Source organism: Tauraco erythrolophus, chromosome 1, assembly GCF_009769465.1.
Source record: "Tauraco erythrolophus isolate bTauEry1 chromosome 1, bTauEry1.pri, whole genome shotgun sequence".
Taxonomy (NCBI): domain Eukaryota; kingdom Metazoa; phylum Chordata; class Aves; order Musophagiformes; family Musophagidae; genus Tauraco; species Tauraco erythrolophus.
In genome coordinates this window covers 55325109-55345501 of record NC_141465.1, presented here as the reverse complement: position 1 = coordinate 55345501, position 20393 = coordinate 55325109, and the positions used below count along the sequence as shown (strand labels likewise).

At 36.4% G+C, this 20393-nt stretch overlaps 1 protein-coding gene across 1 annotated transcript in view; it reads right to left on the bottom strand.

Moving 5' to 3' along the window:
• Positions 1 to 14326: 14326 nt before the first annotated feature.
• Positions 14327 to 20393, bottom strand: part of PUDP (pseudouridine 5'-phosphatase) — a 76594-nt gene continuing 70527 nt past the window's right edge. Inside the window, exon 4 of the mRNA XM_086615640.1 lies at positions 14327 to 14503. Within this exon, the coding sequence (XP_086471766.1) occupies positions 14327 to 14503 (177 nt within the window). The remainder of the gene's footprint in view (positions 14504 to 20393) is intronic.

Below are 20393 nucleotides of genomic sequence, written 5' to 3'. Positions count from 1 at the left end.
TAATATCATTTAGCTTTCCAGTCAAATTGCTTTTTCAAGTTTTCATGCCTTAGTTTTCCATTCTTCCAATTCAATGTCTTTAGCATTCAAAACTAGGTGGAAGGAAATGTTCACTTTGGAATGTTAAATGATTGTTTTTTCATTCTTTTTCTTACCAAAAAAAAAAGCAAAAATAGATATGTTATGAAAACATATATGTATATAAAATACACATATATACATATATAGCATGTATGTTGACTTATGAGGTCTTTATAATAATGGCATATTAGCTTGATTAATTTGAGTACATCACGGTGAATTTGATAAAATTTAGAAACAGTAGTCCTCACTTATCAAACATTTAAATATCATTACAGATGAACTAGACAAAATATTTTCCCCTTCTCATAAACTCTGGTATGACCACCTAATGCATGTTTTTAATTATACGTACTTTAATAGAAACAAAGAAAATGTTTGGGAGTTTTTTTTAAGTAAAATAAAAAAATTATCCCTTTAACCCTTGCTTCCCCTCCTCCTGGTCATCTTTTTTTGTTTTTGTTAGTATCCTATTAAAAGCAACTGCAAAAGGAATATTATCATACTGATTTTATGTCAGCACTTGCACAAGATCATTATGTAGGTGACCTTTTCATTTACCTTATTATTTATCTCTCTAAACTGAAAAAATGATGGTTAGTTTTTTTCTTGAGAGAGGTGAAGTTGATGGCTATATTGTCATCACTGTTTTCAGTAGTCTTGTGAGCTGGGGCATTTCTGAAATTTCTATTTAGACAAAAAAAATCCACAAACAAAACAACACAAAACTCAACTACATGAAAATTCATTGTCAAGGCATTTCCCGCGATACTATGTTTTACATATTATACCTTTCTACATTAAGAGATGTAAAGCTGAATCCAATTTGGAAAAGTGAGATTGTATTTTATAAAGAAAATGTCAACATGCAGCCATGTGTCTCTAATGCCCTTAAAGAATGATGGTCTTCCAGATAGCTATACTATTCTTTTTTAAAATTATTGAATTGCTTTTGAGATTAATCCATAAATATGGTACTAAAAATGTATGAAAAAGTCTAGCTTGTTTTTGTTAGTAAAAAACCCTTCACTTAGCAGACCTGGACATAATGTAAATGAATATTTCAGTTCAATGTTTCAATGGGATGAAAGGCTGGGAACATTTTTCAGCATGGACTGAACAGCTCTTAAAGCCTATTTTTCACAGATTATAAGGCAAAGTAAAATTATTATAATCTTCAGATCCGATCTACTCCTTGACAGACAATGAAATATTTCCTGAATTACGCTTTGCATTAAGCATAAATTAAAAAAAAAAAAACACCAAACCAAACCAAAATATTTTTAGTTCTGATATCAACATTTTGAGAAATAGTGAATTGAATACATCAATAGACAAGCTGTCCCAGCAAAAACATCCTGTTCCAAACATGCATACTTTCTAATCTTGATTTATCTAGCTTCAAATTTAAGACTTCTAGCTTACAAAAACCCTGCTAAACTGAAGAGCTTCTCAAAGTTTGCTTTCTTATAGTGGTGGCATCAGTACCAAACCCAGAGGTGACTCTGCTCCTGCTTGACATTTCTCTGGGCACGTGTGCAAGGCTGGTGTCAGCCTTCTGCTCACCTCTGCCTCTCGTGCAGTGCAGGGGTGCACAAGAGAGCCCCTCGAGCACGGGTGCCCTTTGGGACGGGGGGAGACAGTATGGCAAGTGGCTTCCAGCCTGGGGGCCAAGCGTGCCACTGCTGGAACTGGAGACACGTGGAGGGGTAAACTGTGTTCCCAGTTCTGGCTTAAAAGTTACAGCATTGCTGGGACCCAAAGCATAGATATTATTAAGTTGTGTGATAAAAATCTCTTTTGGGCAGGTTGAGTTTTGAGCCGAGCTGCTGGAATGATCCACGTTGCCCATGTGTTCATATATATTCTCCGTAGCCAACCTCCAGTCTGCTTGGGCAAAGAGGGGGACAGGGTGAGCCCCTGGTGCTGCCTGTGTTTGTGCGAGTGCTCTGTGTGTGTCTGTCTGTGCTGCCTGTGCGGCTGGCAATGTACTGAACTAGACTGTACTGAAGAACATATGTGGTGCATAAGTGTGCTCTGTGGGCATCTGCCTGCTGGGAATACGTGCACAGCCTCACTGCTGGTTGGACCTGGGAGCATGGAGCTGCAGTTGCCTTCCCACTGCAAGATTTGGCAACTCCTAACCAATACGTCTGCTGCTGCACTGGGGACTCATTTCCTGTGGACTCATCCACTGTGATCCTGAGCATTTTCGGAGCCCTGGCTTACCAGGACAGAATTCTCTATCCTGTGGGAATGGACTCCATTCATAAACACTTTGCTGAGAGGTACAGTGAGTAATCTGCAAAGATTTTTCTTGACCAGTATCCAGTCATTCTTCTGCCTTCACCTGCTTGTTCTCTCCTTCTGTAATTTGTGCATCATTTGAAGACTGTATCAGTAATTATTTTCCCCAAGACATTCACAACCTTGTCAAATAGCTTAGAGCCAAAAACTGATCCCAGTGCATCAACCTCTGTAGCCACTTAACAATGAGTCCTGCTTATAATCAAACTGAGCTATTAATTAGATAACTTTTAATAGACCTTATGTGTAACATGCAGATTTTTTTAATGGTTTCATATTATTTCCCAAGGCACTGTGCCATGCCAGATCAGAATAGAAATCCAAGAATATTACAGCAACAGTACCTTTACAAGTCAAATTCGTATGTTAAAAAAAGCCCCAAGTTACTTTGACAAGATATGCTTTCCAGAGACGTCTGTTGATTTGCATTAATTAAATTAACTCTCTTTTAATTCTTTATAACCTGAGTCCCATATTAGGTGTTTCTTTTTTTTTATTTCTCAGACTAATTTGATGATGACAAGCATATAACTAAATAGGTTATCCTATTTATTCTTTTTTAAATATAGGCACAACGTTCATTTTTCTTCCAGATATTTACTGAAAGTCCTTCATGTTTCACTACTTTTGAAAATCAACCTTGACAGTGTAGAAAACTCCTCTGACACTTGCTATAATTCTTTGATGCAAATTACATAGATATGCTGATGGTACAACCAGATGAGAGTGAGAAAGAGCTTAACATCCTTCAGAGTAACTTTTGTAATTGAAATTTTTTTATCATTGACTATGATGGGACTATATTATCTGGGTGTTTCCCAAAAGAGGACAGAAATACTGAAGGAAACCTTCTACTTTGTCCAGTGATTATCATTGTGGATTCATTATATTTTATTTTATTCCATGTTCAAACACAAAGAAGTTGCGTTCCAAACGGAAAATTAGCTGCGTATTTTCTTTGTCAATTTGCTACCCTGGAAGCTGTGGGTGCCATGACTTAGGACAGTGTGTGGAAAGATCTCTGCCATGATTGGCATGGATGGGGGCATTCCCAGGAGGCCTCCTGAAGCTTCACCATCACAGCAGCCCACAGCCAACACATGACAGGCAAAGGCACAGAAACATTAATTTCACTAAGCAGCTGAAGGGTTGCAATTACATTCAGCTCCCTTCACTATTTATTTACTTTTACACTGTGGTTGGTCACATTTGCACTGGAACAAAACTTTAAAAAGAAGCTGAATCAACAATCTAAACAAAATCCATTTGATGGGTATCTTAACCTTTCTCCATCCACCCTAGACCTGAAGTATGCATTATTCCTATCCACAATGTGGAAAGAGAGCTCAACGGCATTGCTTCCAGGTACCCCAGCTTTATGTAGGCAAAGAGATATTTTTTTCTCCTAAGTTTTTAATACTTTTTGTTTTTCTGAGATGCTAACTTCTTATTGTGTTGATCAGAGAAGTAGACATAGGAATCCCAGGTGATTAAGCTCCATATTGGAAGGGATGAAAGAGGAAGAAGGATAAAGAAAAAAGGGGTAAAAGAGCTGTCTCTTCTCTCTGTAAAGAGAATGGACAGCTAAGGATTTATCTGTATTCCAGATTTAGGAGCCATTTTCTGTTTGCCATTACAGGCTTAATTTTATTTTTTATTAGTTTTTAATCTCAATCAGAAGTTTGTAAAATTTACAGCTATAATTAAAAAAATGAAATGATTTGAAATATGGGTAAAGTACAGCATTTGGGTAAATTTGACTTTTTCCTTTCAATGGTGATTAAATTGTGCAGTTATAGTTACAGTATTCCTGACAACAATGGTCTTTTATAAAAAAAATAATTCCAAACTCTTTACTTAATATATTATATAATAATATTAAAGAAAGTTTCCTGTTGAAAAATCCAAATGCATCACTAATATTTTCCAGACATTTCAAATCCCTGTTTGCATTCTGGCTTACAAGTTTTTAACTGTTATGAGGCAGAATTATATTTTTTATGTGTGTTTTGTGATTAATTGCATCTGCAAAGCTCATTTCTGCTGATTGTTTACACCTGTAATCAGCTGCGCAATCAGACAACTAAAGGAGTTGAATAACCTAACTAGTTTACATGCACTTCCAAAAAAACCTACAAGTACAAGAGGAGAAAAGTATCGTGCTATCATTAGTGAACTATAATCAATTAGTCATAGAATCATAGAATCATAGAATCATAGAATGGTTAGGGCTGGAAGGGACCTTCAAAGGTCATCTAGTCCAACCCCCCTGCAAGGAACAGGGATATCTCCAACTAGATCAGGTTGCTCAGGGCCTCGTCCAACCTGGCCTTGAATGTCTCCAGGGATGGAGCATCCACCACCTCTCTGGGCAACCTGTTCCAGTGTTCTACAACTCATAGCGTTCCACGGCTATGCTTTGGACTTTTTAGAATGAGATCTAACTCTATACTGGTGGTGATTCTTACGTCAAGCATTTTTGGATACACACACAGTTCTGCTTTTCTGGCGCAAGGAGCTCTGTGCACTGAGGGTGGCTACTGGTACTGAAGGGGATTCAGTGAGGTCTGGCCACTCTGCAGAGATCAGTTGATAATTGATTATATGCTCATATTTGTTGATACATTTTTCCTGTCTTTTCCTTACCAGAACATGACTAATGACAGATATTTTATCACGTAGAAGCTCTTCTAGCATACGATAGTCAAGTTATTCACTGACTGTACATGGCAAGAGTGGCCCACACAATGAGGTGGCTTTGTATTACCAGGAGTCCCAATTTATTAATTTTAATCTTAAACATCAAAAATGATTTGTGTTCAGATCACTAGGGATAACTGTGCCAGCATGCTGGGCTGTACACTGAGAAATCTGAGGGTGAGATTCACTGTAAAAGAAAGACCTAAGTAGTGTTTCCCTCAAAGATCCACTGATGAGATGACAAATTTTACCTTTTGACAAATAAATCTCAGGTTGTTTTTTACTTAATTAGTAAACCGCACTTTTTCCCTTTACACATATTAAATGGCTTGTGTTTTCCCTGGGTACCTTTTAGGTCAGAATCTGGTATCAAAGACAAGGTCTCTGTCTAATGCATATGTGCAAACAACTGTGGTTACGTGGAATTTTTAGAATCTTAAATTTTGAACAGATAGGAATAATACACTTTTACTTTTCATACAGATACAAAGTGCAAATGTTAAAAAATATCAATAATTTGGCAGGAATAGTTCAAGGGTTTTTTTTATTTATCAAGTCAGTTAGGGTATTTATCTGCGGGAGATGAAGGAATCTGAGGATCCCTGTTCAGGCGCCAATTGCGGGAGATGAGTGAGGACACCTGACACGATCAATGTGATCAAACAAGTGAACCTTTATTTGCATACACTCAGCGTGCTTTATAGCTTTCTAAATGAGACTTGGCAATCTATGATTGGTTACAATACAAACAATAGCCCACCCCTGAGTATGATTGGTTGCATCCCGGAAGCAACGTCATCATGGTGTCGAATTCCCTTTCTGCATCCAGGCACGTGCTCCCAGGAAAGGCTGGATTGTTCACATGTCTCAGGTATCCTTCCACATTTATCCAGACGAACATCCACACATTCAAAGAGAGCATGTGTCTTAATACTTTTGACATAAACCTAACAGAACTGAAAAATACTATATCAAGTGTGACACCTCAGCACTGCACCGAGGGAACCCAGAAGGGAAGGTGGCTTTTAATCATGAGTATTACAGTCACATACATGTTTATGACTTCTTACCTTCAAAGATGAATTCATAGGAGTCATAGTATTCAATCATGTTATTGATCTACTATTAGGAATTTAAAATATATTTTAATCCTTGCATTTAACTTTTAGCACATGGTAAATCCAAATGTTTACATGTGGCAGGGGGAGGGGAAGAAGAAGGTAACAGGAGAGAGAGAGAGAGATGGGCTAAAAGGAAATTGCCTGCATATACTTGTGTGATGTATAGCCCATTTAACCGAGGATTTTATGACTTGCAATTACTTGTACTTCTCATGAGAGATATTTTTCTTTCATTCTAGCCATTACAGTCAAACAAGAAACATGTGTGGCACCCTTTTAGTCTTATCACTACCACTGAACCAGTAAGAAGATGGTATCATGATTTGTCATAAACCATCATAGTCTGCAGTATTGTTTTTAAATTTTCTATAGAATTGTATGAACAATTCTACAGTACACATTAATTTACATTAATTAAATGTTTATGAAGTTTGCCTAGCGTCATGGCACGAAGTGGATTGGACATTTAGCTATAGAGCAAATTCAGTGCAAAGCAGTGTTGGGAAGTCTTCCAGTAGAACCCAACCCTCCTGAAGTGACTGCTTTGTTCTTCAGTTATTTAGCTCTTATTAAAAAAAAAAACAACACCAAAACCCAAGAATCAACCAACAGAACAAAACAAAACGAAACCCCTAATACTCTCATGAAAAAAAAATCTTAATAACAGCCAACAAGGCCAATACTGTGGTAGTAACTTCAAATGGCTTAATAGAAGGAAGGGTGTAAGCAGAAAGGTTTGTAAATTATTGAACTAAGAATGCAGGGAGTTGTCCAAAAATCATAGCAGATTAGAACAAATAACTACGATAGTTCCCAGTGGATGGCCCTGGTTACCTTTGTGAGAGGGTATCTCAGACATTCAGTATGTAATCACTCATAGATATACTCTCTTAAATGTGCAGTCTTTGGTGTGGTCATTATAGCAATTAGAAGCTGATATAATACATGCCCAGATTACCTACAGAATAGCTAGACTGGGTACTGATACTACCACAGACGCATAGAGGTAGAGGTAGCTGTAAATCTTAGGCCACAAGCGAGGCAAATATCTGTGCAGTTAGCTCGCTCTGAAAAGAAGGCTGCTTCATGTTAGGTGCTGTAATTTGCTAAACATCAGACTACGTTGTCTACATCTGGTTCAGTATCACTGGAAAAGGGAAGGGAAACATCCCTGTGAGGTGTTCGTAGTAAGTGTTTAATCCTTTAAGCAGTCTCTCTCTTTAAAGAAGAATTTATGGTGATAAGGGTTTACTTCCATTTCCTCAGGAATATTGGTAATCTAAGTAAATGCCATTGAGAAATATCCTGTATTTTTAAAGCCCATGGAGTCTCAGCTTGAAAGGACAAGAGCCAAACAGATCTCATAACCACACTGGCTTCCACATTCAAACTGATGATTCATTTGACTGAGAAGGCTCGGAGTCAACTTGTGGGAAGGGTGGCATTCTGTTACTTCCTTTCTCCCTTCCTCCCTTTCTCCCTTCCTTCCTTCCTTGCTTCCTTCCTTCCTTCCTTCCTTGCTTCCTTCCTTCCTTCCTTCCTAGAGCTAGATTTGGCTGTTTACTTCCATTCAGCAAAATTTCACACAGGTGTGAACTTCACTAAAGATAAAGCACTCTCTGCTGAATTTATGAGGATATTAATTTCATACTAGATACAGCAATGATTTTAAGAAGTGCAGAGATGACAGCTGTGCACCAGCTCCTTTCATTCAGATGTCAGAAAGGCCTTCGTATAAGAAGAGGTTTACAAGCTGTTCCTAATACAGTTGAGTCTTCACTAGAAAATCAGAGCTGAAAGGACTCCATATACAATTTCACAAACCACCTTCCTTCAACCATACCTACAAAAAATTAAAAATAATTTTGTAAGATAGGCATGGAATGCATTTAGTGCACTGCAGACAAATAAATTCATTTCCAGCCATAAATTTAGTTACATTATGTGCTCTGTAACTTTGACAAAATCATTACTAACCAGAGTTATATAACATAGGCTTAAGAAACATGATAGGATGAAATTACATGATTAATAAATTTCCTGACAGTAAGATTTGCTTTAGAGAGGGGAAAAAAATCCGCCATGTTTTCCTGCTTTATATTGCACTGAAAAACATGAAGTCCCTCTCCTAATGTGTTTGATCTGAAGAAAGTGAATGCCCTGCGTTTTACAACATTTCAGATGCAGCCATCAATAAGAACAATGTTGAGGGCCATAATCGATAAGTTTACAAGGCTGAGGTCATAGGCCACCAGGAAATCCATTTTGACTTAATCAGCTTTCCAATTTTTCAGGTAAAATATAACACTTCTGGATCATATCCAAGCAATGAAGACACAGTAATAAAATGATTCAATACAGTTTGCACAGTCTTCACCATTTTTCAATCAGGATGGTATTTTAGCAAAGATTAACACTTGGTTTCCCTCATCTTGTGCACCTCATTCCTCCCTGTTTTTTGATACTGCAGTGAAAACTGTGCTCTCCCCACTTGCAACTGGATTGTGACACCCATGTCTCTGTGGATATTCTGCAGCAGGTCAAATGTGTGAAATATTCGTATGTTGTAAAACTACTGTTTGCTGAAATTATTTTCTGCTACAGCAAAAAGACATTTCACAAGGCATGACACTATTGAATGATCTTCAGCAATTTCTGAAAAGGGAAAACATTCCTTTACTTTTCCCACCTCCCCCTCCTCCAAGTGTAGCACTTCTCTTTCTTGAGCTTACCTACCACAGCACAGTGCTTGAGGTGCTGAGTGTCTCAGCTGACTAACGAGCATGAGAAACTGCAGCTGCAGCAACCACCAAGAACAGTGGTTGTACTGGTATGTCACAGAGATGCTTGTTTGCGTTTCTGGCAACGTATGCAGAGAATTTTCTGCAACTGAAGCCTAACTGAATTTCACATATTTATGTTTACCTCTAAAGTTCATACGCAATAGAGAAAACTGTGAGAACAGAGACAAAATCTGTCTATCTGAATTTGTTATGCCAAAACAATACTTTGGTTAGCAGCTAGAACTCCTCTCCTTTTCTTGGTCTTGGGAATCTCCTCTGGGAGTATCAAAAGAGGCTCAGAATGGTTGATCTGTGTGTGTCTTCCCTCTTGTCCCTGCACGTTTCTACCCTGCGTTTGGAAGAAGTCACTAGGAATAAAACTATTTTGTGGAACTATCATATTTACATTCTTCCCCAGAAAAGCTGCATCTTTGTATAAGGAGCCCGTGGCAAATATATTTTTCTATCAGCTACAGATCTACATGATCTCCTACTAAACTCTTCCTTTTCAGAGAAAGTAAGAGGGTGATCTGGACAATAAGCCTCCAGTCTGAAGTTCCGAATTTTTTGATTTTATCACATTTGAGTGTAAGTTAGCAGTTTTACCTGCAGTCATACAGTGATTTGGATTGGACACTGCTACTATTAGACACATTGCCCACACTCCAGGTATGCAGGTAGCAGTAGTCAATTAAATTAAAAGCAAGACATCCAGATGACACATTGGAAACTGCTTTGTCAAATCTACAGGAACTTAATTAAACCTCTGTTCTCCAACTTTCAAAGTTCTCTAAATGAGGAGGTGTTGCCGGCTACATATAGTGTTATTACTCTTTGTGAAAGGAGGAGTAATTTACACCATCACAATACAGTTCCATGATATCTCCTGAAACCATGTATAGTAACCATGATATCTCCTGAAACCCAGGGTAGGGAGCTTGCTGAGTGCCCTCCTTGCCACCCTAAGGATCTTGAACTCCACCATTTCATGATCACTGCAGCCAAGCCTGCCCTTCAGCTTCACCTACAGATTATTCTCTACATTGATTTGTGCTCTGATGCTCATCAAAGGCAGTTTACACATCATCTTTGATTCTGGATTTCAACTGCTTCATTTTCTCTGGACTTTATTTTTAAGAAACATGCTTCAGGAAGTTGACTCTTTTCTTTACAAACCTCAGTGCCTTATAACACAATGTCTCTGAATATGTTCTTGACCTGGGTTTTGCTTCTGTTAATGCAAAGATTTTCCCTCCATAAGCTGGCAATTCTTTTTATCAAGATTTAAAAAACAAAAAGTGGATTTCTGTATGGACCTAGTAATAAAGCAGAAAATTTCAAGCTTCATTCTCTAACTGTTAAATATACGGATGAATCTTAAAGCAGTGGAAAATCATTTTATTTTTTCTTACCATGAAGTTTCTTGCAACTTTTTCTGATTCATCTAGTTTAGCTTCTGCTGAAGATATTTTTTGGAATATATGCAACATGAGCTTGATTCTGGGCAGAGGTTTCTATGGTTTAACTATAGCATTCTTTAGAAAGACATCCAATTCAAATGAACATCTCATTTTTTTCTGATCTTTATTTGTAGAAAACAAATGCCAAGTTTCAAAGAAGTCAGTCGTCTTTTTGAAAGTAATCCTGTACCAATTCAATGAATTTTCACCTGAATATATTAGGTGAAACTCCTGTTTATGGATATCTTTGCAACCTGGATATTCTACCAAGATTAATCCCATTGGAGTTCCAGTAAAATGTAAAACCTAATTAACTTCTGAGACAGAAAGGAGTTTAAGTTCAAGTACAAAACTTCATACATCACTAACTTGCCCTTTTTTTTTTTTTAATATGAATTTCATGGCTGGATTTGGCTCCATCTTGCTGCACGTATCCTATTTTCCATTGGTAAAAACTTGGTCATGAAGTTTTGCCTTTATTTTGTGGGGGCTGGAATTCTTCTCAGGATATGCCTGAAGCACATGTTCTATATTAAGCCAAATAAAACTGAACATATCCTTAAAATTAATCTGGTGCTTACTTTCTATGCTTAATAAAAATGAATTAAGCATGCACTTAAGTATTTTTTGGGATTGAAGTTGGCTTGCTGATTTAAAGGATAGAATTTTTGGAGTAGTTTTTAACAGACTTCTTCATACAAACACAGATGAAACATTCAAATGTCCTGATTGCTCACATGTCCTCATGATCTGTAGTCAGGATCTGGTGTGGATTTTTTTAGTTCAGTCAGAACAAGACTTCATCTGGAAAGCAGCAGATGGAAGGAAGGGAAGGGTTCCAAGTTTTTAATACTTTTTTTTCTTTTATTTTCTGAACAGATGTTGTTGAGATGATCAAGCTACAGAGCTACAAATCCAACCAAAAAGTGGGTAAAGAAACACATACAAACATATGTTGGTATTTGGTATATGGTTAATCAGGCAGGCTACAGTCACCTACTGCTGACATGAATATCCACATCTCATATGATGGAGATGACAGGATTTTTAAGATTACTAAAGATAAAGAATTTAATTTGTGTACTCTTTTGATTTCTCATTCAGTCAAAAGAAAAGCTAACACACCACTGGTACTTACTTTAATAATACTCAAATGGTTCAGCACAGGACCAGGAAGTTGGTCAACAGCAAGCAGTAAAGTGTAGGGAAGGGAACTTTACTAAAAGAGGGGAAGGTTATACCATATGGCTCAGGTTCACAGATTTCAGTTTGGGGCAATAATCTCACTGACAACTCTCAGGTGTTATACTAAATGCATGAAAGAATAATCGTATGGGACAGGATTTACTGTTGAGTTAAAAAGTGATAGTTTTCTGACTATTAATTCTCAGCAAAAGATTAGGCTATTAGAATTGCAGGGTATGCTGATCTCATCATGGTGGTCATGATGAAGTAATTCTGATTTTGTCAGTGATATATTTATGAATGTCTCTACATCTTTAATAAGAAAATTCAAGACTTTGATGACAGTTCCATCAAAGCAAACTGTAAACGAGACATACTTAATTTTTATTTTTTTTGTAAAACTCTCCAGTTAAATATATGCAAAACTTTGAAAAAGTAACTAATTACAGCTTATTAAAGCTTGGTCTACCTAGTAACTTCCCTGTTGGAATTCAGTAATCATGAATGAAGGCGATCCCAACAGGCACCTGCTTTACACTTGAAAGCTCAGAATTATTGCTATACAGTAACACTTTGTCTTATGTAACACAAGTCAAAGGAGGAATTATACAGCAGTATTTCTGTTACCTTGTCTGTAGGGACCAGAAATGGAATTCATACTGGGTGGGATGGGTTGTTGTCATTGTGCGAACACTATTCACTGCAATATCCATGGGCCTAAAGAAATAACATAATATGCAAAATACCTACACTGAAACAATATTTACCCTGTGTTCAAAAAAATGCTTCCAGATCTTAGATGAAAAGCATTTAACTGCAAACCATTATACTACATGTACTAAAAATCATCTGCTACCATCTAGGTCATATTTACTGACCATATGGAATAAAATTTCTTAAATTTTTTGACTACAGTAACAGCAAATAATAGCAGTCTACGTAGAAGATGTAAAATTCTGGTTTTGTTTAAATCCAGAAACAAAGAAATGTAAGGAAACTCACCCTGAAGACTGAAGTATCTATGATTCATTAATTTTTGTTCCTGACTAAAAGACCTAAACAGTTAAACATTAGAAATGCCTAGAAACAATTTTGTGAGGAAGATCATAGATAAACAGACGATATTAAAAAAAAAAATCATGAAGTCAGAGAAGTAGTCTCATAATACATGGATATTATCTTATTTGACATATTTCACACTTCTTGTCTTTATGGAGTTTGATATTTTACCAAGATTTTGGAGTAACTTACGGACACTCAATTAGAAATTTAGTTTTTTAAATGCTGAATACAGTAATTAATTTTATAAAACAGTCATAAACTCTGCATAGTTTTCTTTAGACAAAGCCAAAGACATTGTTTCCACCAAGTCGTACAGGTACTTGTGGATTCCACCAAAACCTGTCTACATGTCTAGCATTTTCTAAAGAGACCCTTACCCTTGTCCTGAAGAGATGCTAGAAACAGACAAAAGTAAGAGGGACAGACAACAACATAAACATTTTGTGGAAATTATGGTAGCCAAGAAAATAAATTTTAAGTATTTAAAAATTTTAAGTATTCAAATAAACCAAACCTACAATTTCTGTATTTTTAAAGAAAGATAGCAAAACTCTCCGTAGGGAACTTGGCAAAAAAAGGGCTCAAGAAAGAGGTAAGAATGGAAAGTAAGAATGGCCTAGAGAAAGCTATTTGGATATGAAGGAGCTATGGCCTTCACTTATCAGAACTGAAGCAGGGAGACAGGACGGATTCACTCCACAAGAATAAAACGGAAGGCTACAACGCAACATGGAAAATAAGAAGAGTATAAGGAAAGGAAGGCAGATGCAAAGCATTTCGCTAAACTGTAGGATCGCATAACCTCGTATAGCTCCTAGCAAGTGTTCACCATGCCAAAAAAGATAAAGACAAAATTATAGAATAATGGAGGTTGTAAGGGACCTCCAGCAGTCATCTCATTCAACCCTCAAGAAGAAAACTAAGAAAACACAGAAAGTACAGCAAAACCCCTGTAAATAACTCAGGGGGGGAAGGGGGGGGGCGGCGACCCAGCAGAAACAATGTGTGATGAACTGACTGCAACTCCCATTCCCCATTCCCCCTTCATCACTTGGATGGGGAGGAGGTAGAGAACTTGGGAGTAAAGTTTAGTCCAGGAAGAAGAGAGGCATGGGGGGAAGGTGGTTTAATATTTGGGGTTTTTTTCTTATTATTCTACTCCAATTAGATTGGTAATAAATTAAATCAATTTCCCCAAGTTGAGTCTGTTTTGCCCGTGATGGTAACTGGTGAGTGATCTCTCCCTGTCCTTACCTTGACCCACGAGCCTTTCATTCATTATATTTTCTCTCCCCTGTCCAGTTGAGGAGGCAGAGTGATAGAGCAGCTTGGTGGACATCTGGCATCCAGCCAGAGTCAACCCACCACAGCAGAGAACAAGGCTGGATTCACTTCACAAGATGAAACATTGCTTTAATTTAACATTCATCATGAGGACAAATGATAAACATTCCAGTCAACTTTCAAAGGTACTGCGTGGAAGACTTGGTGTTAATTGGGTTTTTGTGCTCTAGTTTTGAAGAAAAGAGGAAAAGATGTAAAACAACCATAAAATCATAATAAAATTTATATGTCACTTTCCCAATCTCCAGTTAAGTGCATATTCATAGACATTAGGCATTAATCATTAATCATATGCTGGTAAACCAAACAGTTCTGGTTTGAAATCCTCCATGGAGTTCAGCAGTAGTGTTGCCTCCTTTTTAAGATCTGGATTTAATTTTTCATCTGGAATCATAACCACTTGCATTCCTGCTGCCAGGGCTCCTTTGACTCCAAGTGGTGCATCTTCAAACACAAGACACTGAGAAACAAGGAGGTGAGGGGAAAAAATTAAATAATAATGTTACTATGAACCTTTAATCTTTTGTTTTAAAAGAGAGAATGATGCCAAATAAACTTAGTGGGAAAGCTAAATTCAATTCCTGGCTAGATACCCCTAATTAGAACTAAGGCAAACCTCTTAATCTGAACATTTGCATAGTAATTAACCTTAAATTCATTTCAATTCAAAAAAACCCCATCAACATGCATACTTAAATCTCAGCAACTGGTTATCCAGATGTTCCTAAGTGATTTGTTTTATAGGGATAGATTTAAGCACCAGCTTAAAGTAAAGTTAAGCAAGTGCTTAAATACCTTTATAAGCAGGTAATTTAACTCTTCAAGACCAAATTTACAACCTGCAAAATAGCAAATGTTATTAGCACTGCTATTACTACTAATATCAAAATTACTGCCACACGTAATTTCAGTAATTCAACATGTATGTTGGGATGGTTAGTACACCCTTCGGACAGTGCAACTCTGCCTTATCACAGATTTCTCTCACACATTAGGCCTTTCTCTACAGTCATTACTGATCTACCAAATGCCCTCTTACATAGCCAGGATGGATTTTCTTACCCTTTTCTTCACAACACAATAGACTGTGGCAACTAATACCAAATGGGTAAGAGTAATGAGTTGCTAAACTTAGTTTAACTTTTGACTGAATCCAGATGTGACAGACTAGGAGAACATGCAACAACATACTGCATCTTTTAAGCTCTCTAGCACACAACTGTTTCACCAGGGAAGATTAAGGATGCACAACATTTGTCTGTTCTAGCTGTGCTCTAAGACAACAAGTTGTGTAACCTGCAAAAACTTTACTGTCCTTAAAGAAAACATTTTTGCAAGATGTATTAAATGTCTGCACTGTATATATCCATTTGTATCAGAGACTATGAAAGAGGAAGAGGGAATGCGCCTTTTCTTTCTTCTTTTTTTTCTTTTAAAAATATTGATTCTTGCCTGTCAACATGTCAGCAAGCACTTGGAGTCTGTCAAGAGAAAGCAAGAGGTGCTTTCTACCTTGCATATAATAAAGTAAAACTTAATGATTTTTACTGAGCCAATGGAATCACACCAATCTGTTTTGTGCTCATTTCCTTTACACAATCATTAAATTCCAGTTAGAACAATGTGATATTTTCAAATGTTGATCATTATCACTGTTACTAACAACAAATATGTAACCAGCTTATCCTGCAAAGCTTGGAACAATCGCTCTTAGAACAGAAGCATGGTTCTGCCTACAGGCTTTGTTCTTAACAATACTTTAGTTTGTGACTCTAAGCACTGTGAGGACAGTAAATGAAACCCTGACAGGCTTCGCCTTTTGAAGAGTAAGCTTAAATGTTGCACAAAACAGCATTATCAAGGCCTTTCAGAAACCTTTTCTAATCCAGTCCATACAAAGAAATGTACTTCACTGCTCTGCCTTGAAAGACCTACTTGACTTCCATGATGTCACTAAGCTTACTGTACGAGAGGAGCCGATGACTATGGAAAGCAATATGCATAATGAAAAGCTTAACTAATTCCCTGGAACTAGAAGCAATTAAAACTTTTAATAACCAAAGAAGCCAGGCAAATGACCCATAATTACAGTGGCTTTAATGTTGCAGGAAATAAGTGTACTAGGTCTTCCTCCACTCTTTCTTGCTACTGACACTTATTGTCAACAGTAGAGCAACATTTTTAATGGATGATGATGAAAGGTTTGCAGAGGTCCACATACAAAATGGATTTATTAACTTTGCTGCATAGAGATGTTATAAACTGTTCACTGTCCTGTCCCACTCACATACTAAATTTAGAGATATGAAAGGAGCCAAGTTCTTCCCCATTTTGCATAAGTATTGCAAAATCAGCATCACTCCAACTGAGAGAGACAGATGAGATTTATACAGACTTCAGCTGAGATTCTGGCTGCTTCTCTGCATTATTTCTAAAACTTGTGTCACTGATCAATACTACTGCTATGAGATTTCTCAAAAGGTCATACTAATATAGGACAGTTTTCACTTTGGAATGAACTAGATGCTTAAAAAAGTGAAGTAGTAAAGCATACTAATTTATATTTCACTCTATTAATCTAGAAAAAGAAAAATAAATCACTTAACCAAAGGAAGAAATAATAAAATCACTGCAGCACCTCATTACCTCATCTTCCTACACAAAATTTAAGAATATAAAGAAAGAGTGTTAGTTAGACCCTTGGTATATACAGCAGACCCTTTCCAACCTATATATTATAAACGTCTGGATAGAATATTTATGTAACTAACGGGGATAAGCATAAATGTTATTGCTATAGTGATAACCAAGACAGCTGGAAGGATAAAAGATTAAAATCAGTTTTCAAATTCAGATTTTGAAAAACTTACGTAGATAATATATATGCATAGGGAGTGCTTATTGAACAAATATCCTTGACCACATATGACACCACTGTATAAATGTAGTGGTAGTAGACACTACTACTACTAAAACAGAATGAGACAAAAAATGGTGTAATTTATACACATAGAACTTGTCTGCACATTAAACACTACCATCTATTGTTCTATAAAGAAAGAATGAAAAGAAAATTTTCATTGTCTTTAAAATGGGTAAATATGGTCTCAGTTTCTTTCATACTATATTAGAAAAATCTTCCACTCTGGTCTGGTCAGTTTAGATCCTTAATCTCAGTGAATACATTTGCAAACATGGGGACTAAACCAAACATTTCAGTACTTTGTCTTTGAACCAGAGTTTTACTGGTAAGAGTATCAGGTATTTCATTCCCTCTGATAAAAAGAGTGGGGAGAAAAGGAACCGAGTATTTGTTAATTCCTTCCTTTACTTCCCTTTTTTTTTTTTAATATATTATTATTTTTATGTTGTATTCCCCATATACTTCATGGGAAACAGCTACTATGGAATTAATGAGAAAATATTAAACTTCAGTTTTCACTTTTTTTTTCTGTTATCATTGTTACATTTTACCTCGTGGTCTGTTCAAACTGAAGCCAAAATGGTTGTCTTTCAATGGCCAAAATATACTTGAAAAAACTTCAGTCCTATTGAGTCTTACACAGGACTAAGTTAAAACTATTGTTTTTAGAGGAACTACTGACAGAATGACTCTCTCATCATGCATAAAACCCCAATTCAAAACCACTGCATGTATGTACTCTGACATTAAAAAAAAAAAGAAAAAAAAAAGAAAAAAAAGAAAAAAAAAAAGAAAAAAGAAGAAAAAAGCAAAAGGCATTCTGGGGACAAAAGTGGTTATTTAAATTTTTAATTTTTAATTTTTTAAAGATTAATAATTAATTTTATTCTTCTCTCCTGCTGAATAAAATAAAAAGGGAAAATAGTGGAACTTTGAGGTTTCAAATCACACATTCAAAAAGGGCTGGTAAGACCTCTGAGAGGTTATCCCTATGTTCCTCCTCCAACATCTGAACAGGAACAGTCTCTTTCTGTCCTTGGTGAGAATGGATAGTGGAAGATTATTGTACCTTCTGTCCTCAAATGACACAGAAACATTTGGTTTTAGAATGTGACATAGTATGTTTGAGGATTCTTGTGGATTGCATATTCTACTTCTGTAACTTCTTTATTTATCATTGATTTTTCTCCCTCATGATCAAGCCAACTGGTCAAAAGTGTGATGTGTTAGTTGCAAAATTTGCACTCTGGAAACATTTAGTAACCTTATACCTTAATTTACATATACATGCACAATGCAGTCTTTTATAAGCATTTAAGGCCTAATTCAAATTCCATCATATCACTAAAAAAATCCTCGTTGATTTCAATGGGCATCAAAGTGAGCCTCAAAACTGGCTGCAGGAAGAAATCTGCCAAGCACAGTCAGTTCACATTGATTCCAGAACAACATTGCTCATCTCTGCAAACCAGAAGGTGGTTCAGAGGTTTCATTTCTACAGGTAACTTGTTGATTGTTCACTTCCAAAAGAATTTTTAATTTGCTCTTTGTGAAAAACTAGCTCATACTTTGTGGTCACAATTCAAAACTAAGTAGTATCTAAGAAATACATTATGAGTCTGAAAGATACTAACACTGCAATCATGTTTTTTGTTGTTGTTGAACAACTTTTATCACTTTTTCCTTGCTTATTCATTTTTTTCAGGTTTTCAGAATAATTCTGCTATTGACCAACTGTGTTACTAGTGTAAAAGCGACTCAGGAATTTTCAAGAACCATAATATAATTCAGAATACAAAACAGACTCCATCCAGATCCCTTACAAAACACTGAGATGCTGAAAAGATGCCGTTTATCATTTATGGGAGGTTGTGGAAATTCACAAAAAGAGAGAGGAAACACCATCAACTTCACTAACATGTCATAACACAGATGCTAGGCTATTTTTTAAGGAACTTGTGTTTTCTTTTTTCCTACACTTTGATATACAAAGTATCTAGGAACAAGAGGAAAATGTATTTCTGGGTGACCCATTTACCACCAAAGTTACTTAAACATTACTGAATAAATGCATTTTAAGCAGCTACAGTATTTGCAATTTTGACCTCCCACTGTGTTAACTCTCTGAAGAATTAATAAAAAACAATAATGAAGTAACTTGATTGATGTTTCTCTCCTAATCTTTGGTCTTACATTCCTTCCAGAAACAGTTGGGAAAAGTCTCAGTAGCAATAGTGAATTACACTTCATTTTATTTTAAGGACATATGCCAATTTGACTAGCCAGGGATAACAGAATCATATTAAATATGCTGGTTAAGAAAGTCATGCAACTTACAGCCCCACGACTTAGTTCCATTAAGGAAAATGAGGAATAAGCCAAGATGTTTTTAAATGCTGTAACAAATGAACAAGCAAGCTGGAAACTTATAATCAAATGAATTAAGCATCAGAGTATCCAGAATACTAACTAGCAGCCACTATTCTTTATGATTCAATGATTCATAATAAGAACTGTTTGGAAATTATATGCACATATGGTTTTTAATTCAGATTTTTATTAACTCGCTACTAGGAGTACATCACAGATCAGTACAAGAATCAAATTGTTTACTGGAAGACTTAGAAGATAAAAACAAAAATCATTAGAATAATTTAAAAAAATAAATATATTTATATATATTATATATATATAATATATATATTATATCTGCATATAGTTAAATCACTCTGCATTTCCAGCTCTTGCATAAATGCCATTTCACATTTCAGTCCACATCTGAAGCTACTCTCTCACAAATCCGTTCACAGGACGTTATCTTAAGGTGGGCCAGAAGTAGTAAAACAGTTTGAATGGGGAAGAAGGAGGAGAAATTTCAAATTTCTTGCTTGTTTTCAAGACTCGATCAAGTGAAAAAAAAGTGCTTCCGTGAGTGACAGTTGGACCCAGACACAGCAGCTCTGTGAGGCAGGGAGAAGGTCACATTTACATGCAGGGTTACTCTGATCATTCCGGATGGCTGGAGCACTCTTTTCACAGAGGGTTGTGTGTTTAGAGGACAGTACACTGGGAACTTTGTATGGCAACTTGTGTTACAGGCCTCAAGAAATTCCCAGGCATTTCTGAAACAGTGTCCAATTATCCTGGCAGCAGAAATCAAACTCAATCAACTGCAGCATGGACTAGTCATAGAAGAGTATTGTTCTTTTATGGAGGACACAAGGCAAATATTCAAGATGCTCTCTACTGAGACTCATACTGCAAAACATGCTGTGTTTTTATGCCATGTACCTCTAAAAGTGGCCTAAAAGTTTCATTCTGTGCAATGAAACAGTTAATCTGTGCTCCCTTCCCCTCCACACAGAAGTACCTTTACTAAAACCATTGACTTTCTTGATGTGCAATACACAACACAAAGAGCTCAGAA